We start from the raw sequence: 19,681 nt of genomic DNA, 5'->3' as shown, positions 1-19,681 counted from the left end.
TCATAGTCTAACCAGTATTATTGTGAGAATCCTCAAGTTACCAACCAAGCCTTGTGCATTTTAATTGAACCGTCTTGGTGCTTCTTAATCTTGTACACTCATTCGTAAGATATTGGTTTTGCACCCTTTTGTCAGATCCCAAGTCAAATTCTACTTCAGTGTGGTGATTTTTTCTTCTATCGCCTTTATTTAATGAGAATTCTATGTTCCTTCTTCAAACTTCTCAGTATTTTTTATTTTTTCTTCTTTTACAACCGCTGCATTAGCTTACCTGAGATTTTGCTTTTTTACTTTTTTTAATCTTCTAAGTTGAGATTCAGCAGTTCTTGGTTCTGGTTCACTTGATTCTTTGTTTTCAATAGGGCTTTGGTAAACACCTGTCTTCCAAGGACTTTCCACCTCATCATGCTCAATATCATCATTCCTTGAATCATCAGAATCTTTAGATTCTTATTGACTTGAGCAAACTTTAACAATTTGTTCCTTCATTTAATCTTCAATTTCTTTTGAATTTGATAGTTTTTTTTTCTAAAGAACACCACAAAGATGTTTTATCAAACATTACGTTTCTTGTTGTGTAACATTATCCACTGGTAGGATCATAACACCAATATTCTTTCCTCTAGCTATCATACTCAATAAAAATACAATGGATTGCCTTCTTGTCAAATTACTTCACAAGTGGTTGATTGTAGGCTTCAAATTCTACAGCTTTTTGTAAGGTGATATGAACCTTATTTTCAGTTTAGGAAGTTTGTATATCACATGAGCCGCCATCTTCATAGATCAGCCCAAAACCTCCCTGGTACATTCTTCGCATGTATCATACTCTAACAGATCTTAGCTAGATGCTAGTTCTTTCATTCTTTTATATCATTATATTATGGTGTATTGAGATAAGTGAACTGATGACATATCTTATAATCTCGAAGATATTGGGAGACTCATATTATGTATACTCTCTTCTGTTGTTTGTTCATAAGCAATAAACCTTTTTTTTCTACTTCTTCTTCGACTTTATCTTTGAATTCCTTGAACTTTGAAAAAATATAGATTTTGAAGACCCAAATATACCACTAATAGAAGATTGCCTGACATGCCCAAACATGTCATAGTGTACTAATTCTAATAGTTCTTTTGCTTTGAACTTTGACTCTTTATATGGGAGTTGGTGAGCCTTGTCATGCTAACATTTTGCGCACATTGCGTTTATTCTTACGTCAAGTTAAGACAGTATTGACTTGTTCATCATTACCTTCAAATTGTGATGGCTAACATGTCCCATTTAAGCAAGCCATAAATTTGTTATCTCATTTCTTCGAGTCTTGTTTACATAAGCAGACTCTACTAACAATACGTAGACTAGCTCTAAACTTTGTCCTTTCATAATAAGTGTCCTAAGATCTTTAGGTCTTGATACACTTTGACATCTTAAGGATTGCACATGCATGGTTGCTTGATTATATTAGTTGTGATATTGAGAGTAGGTTTTTCTTTAAACTTAGGACATAATACACATCTTAAAATGACATTTTATGTGAACCATATTGAGGTGTAAGAACTATAATGCCAACGTGAGCTATTGTCAGTCGCGAATTATTTGTTATTACTAGCATGCAACCTCCTTTGTACTTGATAGCTCATGTAGCTTTTCTTCATCACCAGTCATGTGATCTGAGCATTCTAAGTTAACGTATGATTCAATCACTCTCGTAGTTAATCTGGCCATGTATTACAACTACAAGGGCTAGCTTATTTTCCTCGACGATGACTGATGCTTCAACTTCTCATTTTTCATCACTATAATTCTTTTGATTGAAGGTAGTAGTATTACTCTCTGCAAACTTTTTCTTATACCAGTATTTTTTCGCCATGTGGCCCCTCTTTCCGCAATTGTAGTAATTCTCTTCGACCTTCTTCTTTGACTTGTATTGTCAACCATTGCCGCGACTCCTTTGTGGTCCCTATATCTGTATGTTGTCTTCTTGTTGATAACCTATTCACTTATCAACATCTCCTTTGGATCCTCCACTATTATGTCGTCTGAATCGATGTCTCTTCTTATTAGTGAAGAATGCTTCATTATCATTATTTATGAGGCCCCACTCATTTCTTGTCAATTGCTTCTTGATTGGCAAGTAAATTTTCAAATTTGTTAATGGTTGGCTAAGTTAAACAACCTTGGATAGCCAGTACAAAGCTCCTAAACTCGGGCCTCAAACCATGGACAATAATTCTCTTCACTTTAGATTCAGAAATTGCAGCAGTAGGATTTAATTCAAAAATTTCGCAGCATAAAGACTTTACCTTGTTGAAGTACTCATCAATTGTCATGTTTTGTTGTGAAATTGACAATAGCTCATTTTTTAGAAGTTGTAGTTGTGTGTTATTCTTCTTTGAAAAAAAATCATTGCAAAAGTGTCCCAAGCTTCCTTAGGTGTTTTTAACTTTTTTTATGTGTTGCAGCAACTCTTCTTTAATTACACTTTTGATTGCAAACATGGCTTTCCCAACTTTAATGTTCCACTTCTTCAAAGCAGCATCCTTAGTTGATGGTTTCACATTGTTACCATAAACAATCTTCCAGAGATCCTAGCTTTATAAATAGGACTCCATCAATATTTACTATATTATAATTTTTTTTTTTTTTTGTTAAGCTTCTTGACTCCTCTAATTAAAGAAGAGCTTCTGCAACACATAAAAAAAGTTAAAACACCTAAGGAAGCTTTAATGTTCCACTTCTTTAAAGCAGCATCCTCAGTTGATGGTTTCACATTGTTATCACAAACAATCTCCCAGAGATCCTAGCTTTATAAGTAGGACTCCATCAATATTTCCTGTATTATAATTTTTTTTTTTTTGTTAAGCTTCTTGACTCCTCTAATTACTTAAAGGTCATCCATTGTGTTTGCAAGACTTTGACAATGCCAAGCAAGCTTGATTTTCACTAACGAACTTACAAAGTTTCAAACTCCTTGTGATTCAACAAAACTCTATCAAACGATCCTTGATTCGTCCTCGTTGTACTCATGCAGCTTCTCCACAATAGTTCTTGACTACTATGAACTTCTAGCAACACTGGTACAATGGTCCCTAACCAACCTCGCTATAATACAAATTATTAAAAACCAAAAAAGACTAAATTGTTCAAAATTGAAATTATTTGGGCAATACAAGCATTTTGCTAAATTAAAAGATTTTATTGATATTTTACGAGAGAGACACAAACTCACACTTGTTACTTTTCTCTCTTATTCTTCACTCTTCACTTAATGCCTACAACAAAGAGCTCAATGGTATTTATGATAACTTAAAATTAATACGAACCACTCAAATATTAAATTACAAAAATTTGACGACCATATTTTATAAATATCATTAAATATTCAAGAGTTTTCTTCATTTAGATATATTCACGACCATTAGATTTTTTTTTATTAAAATCATCCCAATTCTCTACACAATTCTTGAAACTTCCATGGATTGATCTTTGAAATTGGGTTTGGAAAAGTGTAATTGGATTGGATTATGAAATTGATATTGGACTTTTAACAGTTATTTCACATGCTTGGCACGTGCATTTCTAGGTTTCATCTGGGTTAGTTACAAAGCTATTGAAAGCAGCTACTTCTGGTGCAAAAAATTGAGAGAGGCTAGGAACTATATAAAGAGAGACTGCTGAGATAGAAAGCGCATTCTTATTCTCTGTATTGAACTTTGTCAACTCTTGTAATTCATCTTCAATAATCAATAAAGCCGATTGTCTATTCTTCCCTCGGATGTAAGCTAATGAGAATTAGTTTAACCACGTAATTATTGTTGTGCCCTGCTTTCTTCAACATTTGTAGTAATTATTAAACAAGATAAAGGCCTCCTAGATTTCACGGAGCATCCAGGATTTCAGGAAAGCTTGTCGATTTCAGAAAATATTTATAACTTTGTGCTATTTTAGTAATTTGCCGATGCTCTCACAGTCTCCCTTCAAAAAATGTTTAATTGGATCCATTCCGTCATAATAACGGGGAAAGAAATTTCTTCTTTTGGGTCCCAACGGGTTTGGACTTGTTCAACAGATAGAAAGGCTTTGGGCCTTGGGCCTGGAGCCCAATCAAAGTCACCACGCACTAATAATATTTCAAAAGATCCTAGTAATATTCCCCTCCATATTCCGAGTGTAACAACTAACTTCACGTTCCCTCCATGTTCCAGTTCCATGGTTCTTTTCACCAAACTGGTATTAGAAGATCCGCAGAGATTTCCTCTTGAAGGTGAGTTGATTCTTCATTCACGCACAAAAAACTTTACATGTTCTTTTGATGTTTATGCTGTTTGGGATACTGACTTGGTCTTGATATTCAATTTTTGATATGGAAGCTCCCAACTCAAATTGAGTTAATTAAATTATTGGTTAGTCATGCTTTTAAAGTTAAACAATTTGATTTCCATATGTAAACCATATCTGAAGAAATGAAAAAAGATTGATATGATTGTCTGTGAAAGTCAGCACTGTTGTTGTTATGAAACCATTATGGCCTAATAGAGTGGGCAAATTACAGCTTGAGCTGTCATTCTCGGCTGTGTTTCCCTGCAAAATCGCCATAAGAGCTAGTTTACTTGGAAGTGATGTCTTAGTTAGTATGATCCTTTTCAATATCTTAGTTAATATGATGCTTGCATTTTACCTGTGTTTTTAAAAAGAGAAGGTCAATGCGTTGGAGATTTTGCCTCTGTTGAGGTGTCATCAAATCCTGGATTTTGGTTGGGAAAAAAAAAAGAAAAAAAGGATCTTGCAGACTGAGAAAAGATTATTGATCAGAAAAGACCTGACTTTCAAATGTTTATGTTCACGTTTTAGCCTCCTTACTCTCATTTAAGTAATTTTGGGTCCCTTTTGGCAATATGATGGCCTATTAAGTAGCGGAATTATTTTGTACCACTGAGTTTTCCTGTCAAAATTTGTGACGTATTGTTATGTAGTTCCTGTCCTTCTACATGCTCACTTGATTGGCTCTTACATTTGCTAACCTCTTTGCTACCGAGGTTTATGAATCAATTGGAGATTCATTCTCAATCTAGTTTGATGGTCGAATTGAAACACGCAAACACAGAGAGTGGTGCTTCTATACATTTGATTCCCTTCCCCTTGTTTGTCTTTTTAATTCCAAAATCCACCTAATGCAAATCTCAGTAAAATTTCAGTTTTGCTTCATATATTTTTACTGCCTCTCCCTATATCAGTATAGGTCTGTAAAGCATGGCTGTTGCAGAAATAAAAAATTTTGTAATAGAAGGATCTCTTTAAGCAGGAGTCAAAAGTACAATTCATGAACATTGAGATGCAACAGTAAAATTCCAGTAAAAATCAATCATTGTATTTCGCAAATTATTCCCATGTCAAACGATTCATTACAATTTAATGAATTTGCATTCCTCTGTTTCAATAATACTCTTGTCTATGCCAAGAAAACCAATGTATATGTACAATGAAGAAGACATCGACAAATTCATCTGAACAAAAGAATCATCTTCTTGTCAACAAATTCTGCACACTATTTCTGTCTAATGACCCAAACAATTCATGGACATATGAGAATAGCGGATAGATTTTGTTCATCTTTTCCTTGTGTAAACTGAACTTCAGAAACCTTTCCAGGCACCAAGAACTTCATGGAATACTTCAGCTATAAGTTCCCTGTCTGCACATTGCAAGAAGACACTGAAGTCGTCTCGAATGTCAAATATCTTCCCAAACTTCACAAGATACCGCATGCAGCTGCTCTTCAGTTTTGGCAATTGATAGAGATATGCATTTTGGAGTCTCTCAAGTACATTCTTTGTATCAATATCTTCTACAAGGCTGTCATGACATGCCTCTTTCAAGTCGCAGATGTCATATTTATCAGCTGCACGAAGAAGAGCCAATCGATGGGTTAAGAATTCTTCATGTTCAATATTCCCATAAATATAACTGAGAAAAGCTTGGCAGGCATCAATTGACATGTCAGGGATGTCAATGGTTGAGAGTTCTTTCTCTTTCAAGTCATGAGAAAACATGCTGCGGAAAACAGGTGATCGTGCAGCAAGCACAGCACGATGAGCTCCAGTGCTTCCATTGGAAGCATTAATAATGATGTCTGTGTGGATGCCTTCTGTCAACATTCTACCAAGAGATGCAAGAGCTGTTGCATTTGATCGTTTTTGAGTGATTCCTTCGGCCCAAATGGAACAAGGTTCACCACCCTGTGTAGCAGATCACAAATGTTAACACAGGTATGCTAGTAACAACAATTCCTAAATTCTAGTTTAACTTAACAACAATTACTGAAAACAAAGAAGCACCAAATAGTTACTGCTCTCAACAAAAACTTTATAGTGTCAACAAATGTAGATATAAGATGCATACGTCTGAAGGTGCAATCTTCAAATCAAGAAATTCAACGTCAATGATGAATTTCCCAGTTAATGGGACTTCAATTGCCCAAACAAAATCGTCGTTATTCTTGAGCTGCCTGTCTGTGATTTCTGCATAGATATCGAAACAAATCCTTGAATTTTTCAAGCTAATAGATAAAGATAAGTAAGAACTAGACATGAATCCATCAAAATTTGATTTTGTACAACTATAAACAACAAATTATCAGAAATCAGCACAATTTAAAGCAAAAAATCTAGTATGAGCTCGTGGGATCATTCCTCTTGGCAGTAAGTTCCAAATTTCTTCAAGTTAATGCTCACAGATTCCTAATTCACATATAAGCCTTAATTACTAAATTAATAAAATCATTAACCGTCAACTCTGTTCTCTAAAGTTCTCATAATATCCAGAGCTAATACATGAATTAGTGTACAAAACTAAAGAACCGAGTACCGAAAGGATCAATGAAAACCAAAGAAGCCTCAGTTTCATTCATTACCTGGATGAGACAAAGCTTTGCGATCTCCAACAGAACTGACAACCCGAATAATGAAAGAAGCAATTGGGGGATTGTCTCTTGTTAAATTCGATACCTCTGGATACAGTTTAACAAATAACATCCGGTTCTTCTCCAGAGATAAATGCCTTCAATTCAACAAAATAAAACAAATAAAAGCCAAAACGGTTAAAAACTTGATTTGTCCCATTAAAAGAAACCAAACAGAGACTTGCAAAAACGGGGCATCCTTTCCCACAATTCATCAGCTACCAAACAAATTATCTCATTTTTCACCAAAAGATGTTTCCTAATCCAGTTTATAATAACAATATCATTAAACAAAAAAAATCAGATATAAAAAATGGGAGATTGATGAAAAGGTACAAAACTTGCAAAAGCAGAACAAAAAGAGGGCAGTCAAAAGTCATACTTTCTCGTCCTCTTTCCCACAATTTCTCAGCTACCAAACAAAAACATAAAAATTACACTCTCTCACCGTCCCATTTGTCACCAAAATTCAAAATCAAAATATCAAATAAAAAAGATAATAAATAAGACATGGGAAATTGATTAAAAAAAAGAAGAAGAACAAGAACAAGAACTAAAGAACAGAGGAGGAGGAAATTAACAAACCAATTCCACTTGCCGATCTTGAAAGGATCGGACTTGCGATAAGAACAGGAAGCCAAATTGTCTATCCTCCATTGAGCAAGACGCGACGTGGTATCAACCCTATAAGCAGAATCGCTCATCCTAGCAAAAGCCAGAGCCGTCGTAATTTCATGGATGCAATCAAATATTCCTTCGAACAGATACTCTCCGGGCTTCCCCAGGTTTACTAATTCCACAATCCTCCTTTCTCCTCATAAACATATGCTATATTTTCACAAAAAAGAAAAAGAAAAACCCCACAAAAGATAAATTAAAATGAAACCAAAAGAACCATTTGGGTTGTGTTTGTATTGTTCGGTTTTCCTCGAAACGGGTTTTGACAGGCACGGGCTTTTGTTGGTGTTGCTTTACGCCATTGAAGCTGCAGCTGCAGTCGAAGATAGAAAGATAGACTAGATAGAGAGATTTGGTGAGAGGTTGTTAGCTTACACTTCACCTTTAAGAGATGAGATAAATTTAATGGGGGAAGGAATGGGTTCCGAGTATTCGTTTTTGCTCTGTTTTTAAGTGTTTATATTTATTTTCATGTAAAGAGAGAGAGTATGCGTACGTAATTGGGTCATGTTTGGAAATCGAAAAAGCAAAAGAATTTTTTTCTTTTTAATTTATTGGGTGCTTTGAAGCAAAGAATCTGTGTTTTTATTATAGTCTGATTAATTATTTACCATAATTGGCTGCTTTTTTTTTTTTTTTTTTGTGCCTTACCGTAGGCTCACTCACGAATTTGCGTGCACCCAACTCAGGCTCCTCTCTCATCCCTGCCCACGACTCCACCCATGGCTAATAGCCTAATAGTAATAATAGCGTCTTCATAAATTATATATAATGTAATTTACAATAAATTTAAGTGTATTCACCATCTCTCGTTTGTTTCCACGTGTTATTATTATTTTTATATTGAGTGATTACTTTTAAATTATCGTAAGTTATATATAATATAATTTAAGAGCTACCCACAGGTTAATCAATGAACTTTTATTTTTCATAATCATATTTTTTTTCTTTCATTGTTTTTTTTTTTGGGAGGATTTTTCAAAAATACAAAATGTTTTGGTTTTATTGTATTTCCACATAAAGACTATTAAATTTGTTATTTTTTTAAGTAAACTATGAGATGTTTATTCACGTTCATATGAATAATTAATACTCATTAACACTTTTAAATGATATCAATATTCATTATCCTTGCTTAACAGGGTTTTGTAGACGAAAGTCAGAGAATTTTAGTTAGTAGTGGGTTGTTGATGACTGACCTTGTCAAAGAAAACCACTAGGGTTTTAATCTAGCATTGCTGTTGATGTATATATTTAGTCATTGCGTAGATTGGACCTAAATTTGGTTAACCAAAATTCTTCATCCAAGTTGGTTTTATAATATAAGCATTTAATAGATTCGAAGATTCTTTGCCACACTCCAATAGTGGCTTTTCTTGGGAGTTTGGACATTGGGAAGAGGGTTTATATTATTTGTACACTTGTACATCATATCCATGGATGAGTATTTATCAAGGTATGCAGGTAATCCCTTATATTTGAGCCCTAAAAGAAAAGGAAAAAGGACATGGAAACCAAATGCTTTCATCAACAATAATGTTCTCATGTACATGTCAACACTTTACTGCAGATATCACACTATACATCGTCATCAAAGCTTTTATTACACCTAATTTTAGTAATGGTTGGATTTTCGAAAATTTGCGAAAATGGCAAAACTTGAAGCCATTTATAATTTACACCAACTCTCCTTCTCTACGATTTTTATAGCTGAAAGAACCAATTTTGGAAGAAAAAATTACACCAAAAAAAGTATGTATATAAATTAAAAAAAGAAAAAAAGAAAACTTTCATTTAATTACAACCTAGGGTTCGATCGTTTGTTTCTTTCCCAAATATATAATAAAAATACTCATAAAATATGTTTGGGTATGTGTGTGTGTGTGTATATGTCCGTGTGTGTCTTTTCCTTTCCTCTTTGATTGGCGTTATGGAGCAGTGGATTTGCAAGTTGACAAGAAAGGTATCTGAGCGTGGGACACGGCACAGCAGAATCCTGGAGCATCCCCGTACTGCAAGTAATCAATACAATGATCCTGGCCATACACTCAAGCAGTTTCAGACTTCAGTCATATGATATTGAGGTTGTCGAATCAATTTTGCTTTTGATTTCGCTCCAATGAATTGCAATATCAATATATATAATAAAAAGGAAAATTAAAAATTAAAAAGATTGATAGCCTCACTTACTGAAAAACATAGAGGCTTTCATTGGACATAATTTCCTTACATAGCTGCTGCGTTAACCATCATCGTCTTTTTTTCTTTTTCTTTTCTTTTTTTTTTTTTTGCTTTTATTGTGTGCGTGGTCTCCTATTCTACGGTTAATTGAATTTGGGCCATCATAGTTCTTGAATCTTGATTTGAGAAATATTGGTGCTAATACCCCACCAATAAAGGAAGATTGTTTCAATTTCTACGCTATCAATGACTAGCTTCGATTTGGGGATAATAACATACTAGATTTTAGTGGTGGGGTAAAGTTTGATTATATTTTATTGGCTATCTTCTTCAAGATTCAAGATATTGGAATTTGTTCAGATGTGCCCTAGATATTTTTTCTTTTATATATATAGGAAAAAATTTAATTTAAAATTTTAAAGTGTAAAGAAATTTTGAGAAAACTTTGAATATATATATATATATATATATATTTATTTATTTATTTATTTTCTAACGAGAACATTCTCACTTTATTAAAATAAAAATGTCACTAACAAACAAAAAAGATAATTTTTAATGTATTAAAAATTGTGTATTTTTATATTTAATAATGTCTTTACCTTTTTAAAGTGAAGATTTCCTCAATAGAGAAGGATTATTTCTTTGTTGTACCATATCTTAACACGATTAACATATAATTTTATTCTTTAAATAATTTACTGTTGCTTTATATATAAAAGAAATTCACTCAAAATTAATCAAATGGATTGACATTTCTCAAGATGTAGTAATGTAATATTTTTATACCAAAGGATTTTTTGGATTATCAAGAGCAATAATTGAAAAAATAAAATTAAGGAAAAACGAAAGGCCACACAGATATAATTTATAGTGGTTCATTCTCAATGTAAGAGCTGTATCCACTTTCAAGCGTTGAAGGGTTTACTTGGTTGATCTTTGAATGCTTAGCATATACAGGGTTATAATTAATTAGGCTAATATAATTGTTTTGCTTGTTATGATGCCATTTTCTAAGGGGTTGATAATATAGAAAAAGACAATTTTTTTTTCCTTGACAATAACTAAATTTGCATAAACACACACTGATTTTTTATATAATATAACTTACAACAACCTAAAAGTAGTTAATTAATACTAAAAAAATGATATCATGTGAAACAATTGAGAGGTGATAGGTAACTATCTTTGAACGTAACCTAAGTTATATATGATACAATTTAGCAAGACCCCTAATTCTAATATGAACATAATTAATGACGATCACAATCAAGGTTATTATTAATTACCATTTTCTTTCATTGGTACAATAGATCATGTTTTGATATACATATATATCTACCACTTGACTTATATATATGATGTGTTGCTTAAAATAGTTTTTTTTTTTTCTATCAATATTCAACACTTAGGCTATATCTACCACTTGACTTTTATATATGATGTGTTGCTTAAAATCGTTATTTTCCATCAATATTCAACACTAAGGTCTTAAAAGGGGATCCAAATTCCAAATTATCATACTCGTGGTCTTTTCTTCCTTCTAACTATCTAATTACATGCATAATATATTTATAATAGTTAATGAAAAGGACACTATATATTAAAGAAAGACAATTGGGTCATCAAAATCGATCCTTTTTTTTTTTTGACCTTTTTTAATCAACTTCCAGTTCAAAGTTGGAACTTGAAATGGTAGTTGTAGTTTGTGCTCATTGGGACATGTGGCAGAAACATGTAATTAACTCGTTAGCAAATTAAATTATAATTGGCGTAATGATTATATTATTTTCATTAATAATTATCTATCACGTCTTTACTTTTGGGCACTCTAAATCAATGAAACCTGATAAATAAAATTAATTAACTGGTAAGGACAATTATTAAACCAACTTTTGTCATCAAATGCTAGCTGCCCATCTCTCACGACTGCTAATTTGCGAGATCATGCATTAGTTTCAACTGAGCACGCAAGACTTCATTTTTTTTATTTTTTTTTATTTAACACATATGATTAGTTGAATTCTTTAAAGTCTATTAAAAAGTTGATTTCTGGGTTTTACCATACAATCAATTACACTACAAGAGTCCAAAAATGAGCTGGTCCATAGTATATAGCAGCCCAGCCCATGATATGTACAAATATGTGCTTATATTGAACTTCACCGTCTCAAAAGATAGTCCCATAAGGCCCATAACTAATCAGGGATCTCTTGAAAAAGATTCTAAAGTCTTTTGATTGAGGAGAACTCATCCCATTCTTGTACAGAATGTTGATGTGAACAACGTACAATCCAGAAAAACGTAATTCGGAAGACCTCACGAACATGACCATGACCAAGACCGAGAGCCAGAAGTCTGCAGACGAATGACTTAATTGGAACCACAAGCTTGGTTGGGTTCCATGATGAACTTTACTAGATTTTTCAAGTATCTCATATCCTATTATCTTCAGTTCATGAACTTGTGTGACACTCGTTTATCGGATGATCGATCAATTTCACAATTTAAAAAATTACTCATTACTCTATTCCAGCACACTATCCACTGAGTGAACATCACCTCATTTGAGATTGTAAAACTTGTAATACTGCTGAAAAAGTCTAGACTATGTGATGATGTTAAAATGAACCAAGGCCATGTAATTAGAAATTGCATCTACGTCTATTCTATATCAATTTCAATTTAATTCACTGAAATTTATTACGTATAAATGTAAGAGAAAACAACGTTTACTTTAATGATTTAAACAAACCCAAAAGACTTAACTTTTACAAGCGATTGAAAATTTAGAGATTAAATGAAAAAATTGGCGTATTTGGAGAAACTGAATGACAATAATTTGGGAATATCATTTTGTTAATTAACAAAGATTTAGACAAACAATTCATATATATTCATTATTTTATTATCTCAATCGGCAAATTATTAGGTAAGACAATTAATTCTCACTGCCCTTAATAATATAAGATTCAGATAACCCTAAATTCTTGAGTTACTTTTTTCATACAAGTTAAGTGTAGGCTTTTTTCGTGAAATTTTTAAACCTTAACTTTAAAAATTATTAAAGCCTACACTTAACTGAAAAATAAAAGCTCGTTTTAACTCATATATATGCTTTTACTATTATTTAATGTAGTCCCCATTAAATCTATTTAAATAACCTCCATTAACACATATAACCCATAAAATTTCAGTTTTTTTACATCTTATTACTATATAATTTAGCCTCAGTAAATTATGTTTCTGGATCTGCTACTGCTCGGGGGCAATGCGACAACTATTTTGCACAATCAACATAGATTCTTGTTTTATATATCTTTATTTTGTATTATTTTCCTTAAAACATCAATTTATTAAGCAAGGGATTTTACTAAAAAGAAAAGGTTAAAAAGGGTATAAACGAAATGGAGAAAGCAGAAATTAAAAAGCCAGCCCCGACGTATACTCAAACAATAAAGTGATGATAATGCTTAATATATAATTGATACATTTCTCTTGCATGCATGCTGGTGGATATGAATTATTCTTTGTTAGAAAATGGATGGAATAATAAATGACCTTACATATATAAATCCGAGAGATTGACTTAAAGTTTTAAATAAAATCAGTCCAACTCAATACGAATTACCAAATCAAAGCGGAGCAGAAGCAGAATTTGGTGGTGTAAAAGCTATAGGTAGCTGCGTTGTTTTGATCATAGGGTGAATTATACATATGTGCCAAATCGATCACAGGATAAAGCAATTAGAACTTGGGTTTGCGTCTACCACAAATTGATGGTAAGGCGGAGGAGGAAATTGACTACAATATGCCCACTCAATTGGATTTTGTTTAATCTCTTTCGATTCCTTTTCCTTTTCCTTTTCATCTTTCTCTTCTTGGACGCTCAATAGAGACGCAAATCCGAGCCCCTTTCTCAGTGACCTGGTTAGGTTCACCGAATCCACTTCGTTTCCTATCACCACCAATTCATCTTTTCCTTCTCCTTTTATCTCCACCTTTATAACACCTATATATATATATATATATTAATATATATGCAATTAAAAGAATTGCAACATTAATTCATAACAATTGGCTATATACGAAGTAATTAATGAAGTTATTATTTCATTAAATGTATACAGTGCTAACCATCTGCCTTCACCGCAATCTTCATGGCTTTCTTTCTGCATTTTTTGCAAGTCATTTGCACCTTTATGACTATCTTTTGCTGAATATAAAACGCAGAACAAAGTATTTGTTAGTTCATGTTAAGAGAAGATCCTTATACTATAATTATTTGTTAACTTTTAAAACCTCTATATGGAAAAGAAGGAATTTTTTTTTTTTTTTTGCATGAATACATGATAAATCAATAGTCGTATGCTGTATTCTCTAGGAGAAAAGAGGCTCACGTACCTTCATGATTAACAGAATATAGCCAAAATCAATTAATTGGAAGCCTTAGCCCCTTTATGTAGAGAGCTTCCTTATGCTAGAGCTGTTAGCTGTATGATCTTTAATACTTCAAGAAATTGGCATCTATTTATATTACTAGAGCTCAAGGTTCGGTGTAATTATTTTTATTAATTTCTTGTTTTTCTCACGTGATTTGGAGTTGATTGTTAAATTAACTTAATATTGGCATGTCATGAGAACAAAATACGTGACTCAAGGGTCAAGGAAATGTTTAATCAACCCCCTTATACACGCAATGCTACCAATTAATGATGACGTGAGAGATAACTATATAAGAATAAACAAAGATGATAAACTTTTGTGGCGTTTATTGTGATCAAAAGAGTAATTGAAAATATTTCGAGTTATTCTCAGAAAAGAAAATATTTTAAGCAATTAGTTGGCAGATTTACGTAAATTATTATTATTTTTTTTCTTTTTAGCAAATCAAAGTACGTGGATTGATCGGATTACTGGCCTTTATTAAGAAAGGACATTTATATTTTTTTTTGAGCTTACTCCCGCCATATGTATGTGCAAGTCAAATTAGCCTTAAATCTTGATTGGAGGGATATATTCAGCAAGTTACTCCCATGAATTGTTATTAAATTGATAAGAAATTGTTGTTAATTTAATAAGAAAATTGAAGTTAGGTAATTTTCTTTTTTGTAAGGGAATTTCATGTTATAAGGCGGAATGCAAATGCAATAGTATTGTTAATATTAAAATCGAGAAAATAATGTCAATGAAAATTAACAAGAACAAGAATGCATGCACCCAGCTGAAGAAAAGTAAATACTGGGGCGTTCATATGCTTTCGGGGAAACTTAAACCTAAGTAATTCAGTAGAAAAGCCTGAACTCTGAATTTGCTATTGGAAATGATTATTGATTTCATTGACACGACTTTCGTTAATTATTTTTGTCTTTGGCGTGTAGACTAGGTCCTTGAAATTAAATGTACATGCATCAAGTTGTATTCATGATTTCACACACATTTTACATGGACGCGGTTTATAATTAATTCAACTTTAATTTTATTAAACTACATATTTAATAATGAATTTAACATTATTTATATATAGGGTTATAATTAATTAGGCTAATATAATAGTTTTGCTTGTTATGAGGCCATTTTCTAAGGTGATTGATAATAATAAAAAAAAAAGATAACTTTTTTTTTCTTCGACAATAACTAAATTTGCATGAACACACATTGATTTTTTTTTTATAATATAACTTACAATAACTCAAAAGTAGTTAGTTAATACTAAAAAAATGATATCATGTGAAACAACTAAGAGATCATAGGTAACAATTTTTGAACTTACCGTAAGTTATATATGATGTAATTTAGCAACACCCCTATTTCTAATACGAAAATAATTAATGACGATCACAATCAAGGTTATTATTGACTACCGTTTTCTTTCATTGGTACAATATATCATGTTTTGATATACATAAATATCTACCACTTGACTTATATATATGACGCGTAGCTTACCCAATGTCTTTGGTTCAAAACTTGGGAATGTAGTTGCGTTAAATACTTGTTGGAAGAATTTTGCCCCCCAGTGGTTTTGTCGCTCCAGTGGTCCTACCTGACTCGAATCTGAATTAGTCGATGTCCAATGTAATTTTTGGATACCAGATGATTTAATATGCAAAAAAATTAATAAGAAATTTAAAGTGAGGTAATTTTCTTTTTTGTAAGAGAATTTCACGTTATAAGACGGAATGCAAATGCAATAGTATTGTTAATATTAAAATTGTGAAAGTAATAACTACGAAAATTAAAAAGAAATAAGAATGCATGCACCCTGCTGAGGAGTGCTAGCGACAGTCGCCCTTGTCAGTCGCTAGCTTCTTCTTTTGTCACGCGTCCCATTATTTTGATATTTGTGTAATTTTAATTTAATATTAAAATATTGATAACTTTTAATTTTATTTTAATATTATTATCTTTATATTGAACGAATTTACCATTATTTTATTATCCTCATCCTCCACCTCCCTCCAACTGTTTTTCTTCTTTTCCTGCTCTATACCCACTGCAACTTCTTCTTTTTTTCCATCAGTTTCTTTTCTTTCTTTTTTTTTTATTTTTTGAAAGCTTATAAAAATAAAAAATTCTGATATGGTATTTTTTTTGGGTGTATACAGTGATAACTTTATGATTAAGATAATTTTGTTATTTATTTTTCAAATAGAATATTTTTAAAATAGAAGGCAATTCACCCAATTAAAGATTGAATTTCCAGTGAGTCTAATGCAAAATCCTCTACTAAATCGTTCATCACTATCCTCATTTCCGTGGGCTAGAGAAGAAACTAATGAAAAAAATGAAGAAGTTGCAGTGGGTATAGAGCAGGAAAAGAAGAAAAACAGTTGGAGAGAGGTGGAGGATGAGGATATTACGATAAATTCGTTCAATATAGAGATAATAATATTAAAATAGAATTAAACTCTATTAATATTTTAATATTAAATTAAAATTACATAAATATCAAAATAATGGGAGGCGTGGAAAAGAAGAAGCTGGCGACTGACACAGATAAGGGCGACCGTCGCTAGCGCTAGCACTCCTCCAATTGGGCAGCTTAAACGGTTAAACCTACGAGATTCAGAAGAAAAGTCTAAACTCTAATTTGCTATTGGTCATGGAAATGAGAATTGATTTTATCGACACGACTGTCATGAATTATTTTTGTCTTTGGTGTGTAGACTAGGTCCTTGAGAATTAAACGCACATGCATCAAGTTGTATTCATGATTTGACAGTTGACACACACACACACCTTCATATTTTTTCTTTCACATGAACGCGCTTTATAATTAATTGAACTTTAATATTATTAAATTATATAATTTAATAGTGAATTTAGGGGAAACCTTAGATGCAACTGTGGCACCGTGCCACAGTTGCATCTAGCCGTTGGATGCCAATGGACCCCACCAATCTAACTGCATCCAACGGTTAGATGCAACTGTGGCACGGTGCCACAGTTGCACCGTAGCCTGATCCGTGAATTTAACACTAATTGTGTTAAATCATGTGGTTCAATAATGTGTTTATATGAAAAAAAATAAAAGGACTTGCATGAGAAAAGGGGGGGTGTGTATACATATACAGATACATGTGCAATTGTACATCTTGCCCAATTGTATATGTGGCGAGCTCTCATTGGGACTTTAGACCCCACAACAGAACTCCTCCAAATGAGAGCTCGCCAAGCAAACAATTATGGTGTGCGATTGTGGGTACTAGATCAATTTCATCTATATATGTAGTAAATTCTTACTAAGTGATTTCTTACTTTATTAAAGTGAGAAATTAATTAAGAGAGAGAGAGAGAGAAACATGCTTGAATACACTACAAGAAAAAATATAATGCATTAGTGTGTGTGTGTGTGTTTTTTTTAATCTTTTAGTTTATCTCTCACTTTAATAAAATAAGGGATTTGTACAGGATTGTGAGGATATAACGAAGCACGATTAGTCAACATAATTTGGCTATACCGACATTGTATACATTTGAGATTAAGATCCTCTTTTAATATGAACTTTTTAGAAGTTTACGTGTTGATCGGTGGTTAATAAATAAAAAAAATTAAATCTTATTTATACAATATTCCTACAAGATACATGGTAAAAGATTTTTAAAAATTTCAAGAGAGCTAAGATTAAAAGATGATCCGAATCTATATACTTTATGATGACAATAATACTTGCCATATATCAATGTCATAATAACATTGATTTTTGGCTCGTAAAGATCTTCAATTCTCCATTGTTTTGATTGAAAAGATCTTCAACATCATCAACAAGTGATTCTTATAAATATTATGAACGAAAATTTTTTGACTTAAAATATGGAAAATTATAATTGTGAATGAAACTGTTTTGCCGTAAGACATTGAAAATTCTAAGTAAATATACACTTATAGAGGAAAAGAAAAGTTTTTAATTAGACAAGTACATGTTGCCTTGACGAGGTCAACTGGAAAACAACAAGCCAAGTCCACATATGGCGACTGAGTCGTTTGGAATTTCCATGTAGCAATGAAAAAGTCTTCAATTACGAAAAAACCCCATTTGCCTAACCGACTAACACGTACGAGACTCGATATGTCACACTAAAACGTCTATTTTTGTGAATTAATCGAATGCTCTAGACGTGTAGAGCCAAGATTCACTCAAACATGACATCTTGATAAGTGTACAAATTACAAAATATTAACTCTCGATAACGAGAAGTTAAGCACAAAACTCAACTAAAATCCTAGCAGGGTTACAACAGATGTTCAAATAAACGTTGAATATAGAGGAAATGATATGCATATTTTTATTATAAGATTGTCACAAGGTCGAGCATCTTTCAATTCCAATAGGGATGATCATGAATCATCTTATAATACACAGGGCGCTGTGGATATCCGCTACTACCATAACTTGATGAAGCATAGCACGTAACTTCCTCATCCTCATTATTATTATTCATTTTCTGTACACTTTCTAAGGAGGCATTGCCAACTTTATTCCTTAATGCTGTTGTCAGTTTGAATGGATCAACTCCATCTCTGATCACCATCACTCGATCTTTATTCGGCCCTTGGATTACTATCGATGTTACACATATTTAATGAACATAACAAATTAATTAATATGCTAAGTAAACTTGATTATGATTATTAATCATGATTACTGTTGGACCAAAAATAAAATAAGTCTAATAAGGCCCATCTAATAGATTTCCTCCCAATTAAGCCCACGAAGTGGTGGACAAATGACCTAGAAAGATCCTCCTAAGTAACAAGGTTTCAAAGCTTAAAAGGAGCCAAGGTCCTAGATTCCTATCCTAAGACAAATCACCTAGGATAAATCAACTAGGTGGCAAGGATTAAAAGTCCAAAACGTGTTGAGGTTCTAGGCTCTTATCCTAGGACAAACCTCCTAAGTTTGAAGGCTCTTATGATCCCAAGGTCTTAGTAAAAATAACCTAAGGATAAAACATTCCTTCCTCTAATTTGTAGACAAGTTTGTATATCCATGTGTCAATCCACATGAGCACTAGAGGACAAGTGTTGCCAAATGTCACAAGGACAATGACATTTGTCATCAAAATAACTAGGACTCAAGTCAAATCAGTTTGGTTGATAAATATGTCTTTCATTCACATCAAAAGGTAAGACAAAAAGAGACTCAAAAGGAAAAAATGCTAACTTTCTCCCTCTAATCTTTCTCTTTCTAAATTCATATTTCCAAAAGTCCGATGACTGACTTGACCGTCGGAGGGTTTACGCCGGCAAAGCCGGCCCTCTGATAATTTTCTTGTGTTTGTAGAGTATCACAGGACAATGACCTTCTGATTGCCTAAGGAAGTGGACTCAGAAGAGTATATACAAAGGCCCATAA

General features: G+C 32.6%; 2 protein-coding genes across 2 annotated transcripts; both read right to left on the bottom strand.

Annotated features, from left to right (window-relative positions):
* Positions 1-5,350: 5,350 nt before the first annotated feature.
* LOC102607532 (BTB/POZ domain-containing protein At1g55760) lies at positions 5,351-8,236 on the bottom strand. The gene is made up of 4 exons (XM_006474735.4): positions 7,548-8,236; positions 6,915-7,060; positions 6,404-6,522; positions 5,351-6,240 (listed from the first exon to the last, which is right to left on the bottom strand). Exons 1-4 carry the CDS (start codon positions 7,664-7,666, stop codon positions 5,638-5,640), a joined length of 987 nt encoding a protein of 328 aa, XP_006474798.1. The 5' UTR covers positions 7,667-8,236; the 3' UTR covers positions 5,351-5,637.
* Positions 8,237-13,263: 5,027 nt separating this feature from the next.
* LOC102607832 (heavy metal-associated isoprenylated plant protein 47-like) lies at positions 13,264-14,356 on the bottom strand. Its single transcript, XM_006474736.4, has 3 exons — positions 14,226-14,356; positions 13,959-14,037; positions 13,264-13,833 (listed from the first exon to the last, which is right to left on the bottom strand). Exons 1-3 carry the CDS (start codon positions 14,229-14,231, stop codon positions 13,553-13,555), a joined length of 366 nt encoding a protein of 121 aa, XP_006474799.1. The 5' UTR covers positions 14,232-14,356; the 3' UTR covers positions 13,264-13,552.
* Between the last annotated feature and the right edge of the window lie 5,325 nt (positions 14,357-19,681).

Source organism: Citrus sinensis, chromosome 9, assembly GCF_022201045.2.
Source record: "Citrus sinensis cultivar Valencia sweet orange chromosome 9, DVS_A1.0, whole genome shotgun sequence".
NCBI lineage: Eukaryota > Viridiplantae > Streptophyta > Magnoliopsida > Sapindales > Rutaceae > Citrus > Citrus sinensis.
The sequence above is the reverse complement of the archived record's forward strand: the minus strand, read 5'-3'. Positions and strand labels throughout refer to the sequence as shown.